This window comes from Paramisgurnus dabryanus, chromosome 4, assembly GCF_030506205.2.
Source record: "Paramisgurnus dabryanus chromosome 4, PD_genome_1.1, whole genome shotgun sequence".
In the NCBI taxonomy this organism is placed as follows: Eukaryota; Metazoa; Chordata; class Actinopteri; order Cypriniformes; family Cobitidae; genus Paramisgurnus; species Paramisgurnus dabryanus.
The window spans coordinates 18,233,141-18,235,620 of record NC_133340.1 but is presented as its reverse complement, the minus strand read 5'-3'; the positions used below and the strand labels follow the sequence as shown (position 1 = coordinate 18,235,620).

General features: G+C 36.7%; 1 protein-coding gene across 1 annotated transcript; it reads left to right on the top strand.

Moving 5' to 3' along the window:
* Positions 1–1,233: 1,233 nt before the first annotated feature.
* On the top strand, positions 1,234–2,480 carry LOC135750708 (uncharacterized). The gene has a single exon (XM_065269671.2). The coding sequence runs from the start codon at positions 1,392–1,394 to the stop codon at positions 2,367–2,369; it is 978 nt and encodes a 325-aa protein (XP_065125743.2). The 5' UTR covers positions 1,234–1,391; the 3' UTR covers positions 2,370–2,480.

Genomic DNA, 2,480 nt, shown 5'->3' with positions numbered 1-2,480 from the left:
CTTCTATCCCTTGACCATTTGACTAAACCTAACATGATACATTCAAATTGACCAATAAGAAGATCACCTTTAACCCCCACTGTACTGGATAAACAACTCTGCCAATAGTCAATAAGCACATGGTACAGGAATGCAAATGGTACAGGATAGAATGCAGATGGTAAGGGATGAAAATGGGGGTTGTGACGAAGTAATAAATCGCTGTAGAAAACACAATTCATTTATTAAGTTTAGAGGTTGCTGTTTTGTTTCATTTAAAGTCACCATTATGGTGATCAGTGTTTGTTATAGTTGGACTCTTGAGCCTTGACATTTTTCCCTGGTTGCATTAACTTTGTGTGTAGAAAGTGATGATAGTTATGGGTTAATGTAAACAAACTGGCATACAAAGGGTTAAAATTACCACAAATTTAGTTAATATTTGATGTGTATGTTTCAGGCAGAAGTAGTTTTAAAAAGACAATCATTTAAAGTGGAGAAAAATATTGATGTATAATAGTTTTAGAGTTTTTGACCTTAGGAACACATAAGTAAGTTTTTAAGGATCTCTTAAGGGTTAAAGGTACAATTTGTAAGATATTTGCAGTAAAATATCCAAAAACCACTAGTCCGGTGTTATATATTTTGTCCAGCTGATTACTAACAATATCTCTAATGTTTTCAACTACTTGTAAATTATGAGAAAATTGCTGCCCTAAACAGTGACACGGGGCAGTGCAGTCACCTGTAAAATGACATTAATATCTACGTTACCCTTTGTTACCGCCTTTACCGACGTAAAAACCACATGACAACAGTGTCGTGGACAAATGCGGAAGTAATAGCGTCTGTCTGGCCTTTTTTATGGTAAGTTTGTTCATCTGAACACTTAATTCTGTGCTGTGTTAACAAACCATCATATTGGACTAATATTGTAACATCTATGACTAACAATTGCGTTTTGAACATTAAATGAAACCTTACATAATGAAAAAAAAAACGATGTCATCAAACACAACATTTATAAAACTTGATTACTTTACTTCATGTGTAACATGATGTCTCGTTCCCGTCTGATTGATGGCCATCAGCGTTTGAGTTAAAGACAACAAATCCCATCAGTCTGCGCTGCTTCAGAGCATCATTAATCTATGTCATTGTTATTGATTTGATCTGGCGCCATCTAGCAATGCAGATTATACAAATTGCATCTTTAAATCTAAAGCAAAATAAAGTCAATCATGTATTTACAGATGTTTGAATGGGGTCAAATTTACACCGAAGATTATAGGAAGGCTTTTAAATTCACACAGATGCATCAGAATTTATGTTCATCTTTTTAAGAGTATAAAGCAAAATGTTTTATCATTTTTCTTTCAGATAAGAAGAGCAATTTATGTTCTGATGGAGAAATGTCCTTAACATCAAGAGGGCGACTGACAGCACAAACTTTTTCCTGCATCGCCAATGGAGAGACATTGAGCTCACTGAGACATTTAGAGAGAAAACACACAGAACAGAAACTCTTCACCTGCAGGAAATGTGAGACCAACTTTACTACCTTACAAGAGAAGAAACTTCATTTAGAAGAGCACAGAGAGAAGAAGAAGAAGTTGTTTAACTGTCAGCAGTGTGGGAAGGTTTGTAGCTCTTCTTTTAATCTAAAAGTTCACATAAGGACACACAGTGGTGAAAAACCTTTCTACTGCACTGAATGTGGCAAATATTTCAGCAGCAAACAAAGTCTTGTTGCTCATCAGACAATTCACACAGGAGAAAAACCATACGAGTGTTCTCACTGTGAGAAGAGATTCAGCCTCAAAGCCCATGTGAGGATACACATGCGTTTACACACCAATGAGAGACCGTATCAGTGTAGTCAATGTGAAAAAACCTTTACACAGTCAAGCATTTTAAAATCACACCAAAAAACACACAGTGAAGAGAAACTCTTTCAATGTTCACACTGTGATAAACGTTTCAAGCTGAAATCTCATCTGAAATGTCACGAGAGGATTCACACTGGAGAGAAACCTCATCTCTGCTCACACTGTGGTAAGAGCTTCTCGGATCCATCTCAACTCAGACTTCATCTGAGAGTTCACACTGGAGAGAAACCGTATTACTGTAAAGATTGTGGCAAGAGTTTCAGTCGACATCAAATTTTAGTGTCACACCAGAAAATTCATACAGGTGAAAAACCTTACAAGTGCTCTGAGTGTGAGAAGACGTTTGCTCAACCACATGCCCTGAAGACCCATCAGAGACTTCATACTGGAGAGAAACCATACCAGTGCTCCATCTGTGGAGAGAGATTCACTCATTTAGGAAGTTTTCATACTCACCAGAAGAAACATGCAAAGGAACAAGCTACACTTGAATCATCATAGCTTTGTGTTTATTCAGAATGAGTTCAGTGAACTTTCTTGCAGTTTGAAAACCAAAAACAGTGTTTTGGGGGGGGGGGGTTAATCCAAAAGATATTGAAGAATTAATGAAAT

Bases quoted from the DNA above. Each gene is read 5' to 3' on its own strand.
- LOC135750708 (XM_065269671.2), top strand. From the start codon at position 1,392: ATGTCCTTAACATCAAGAGGGCGACTGACAGCACAAACTTTTTCCTGC.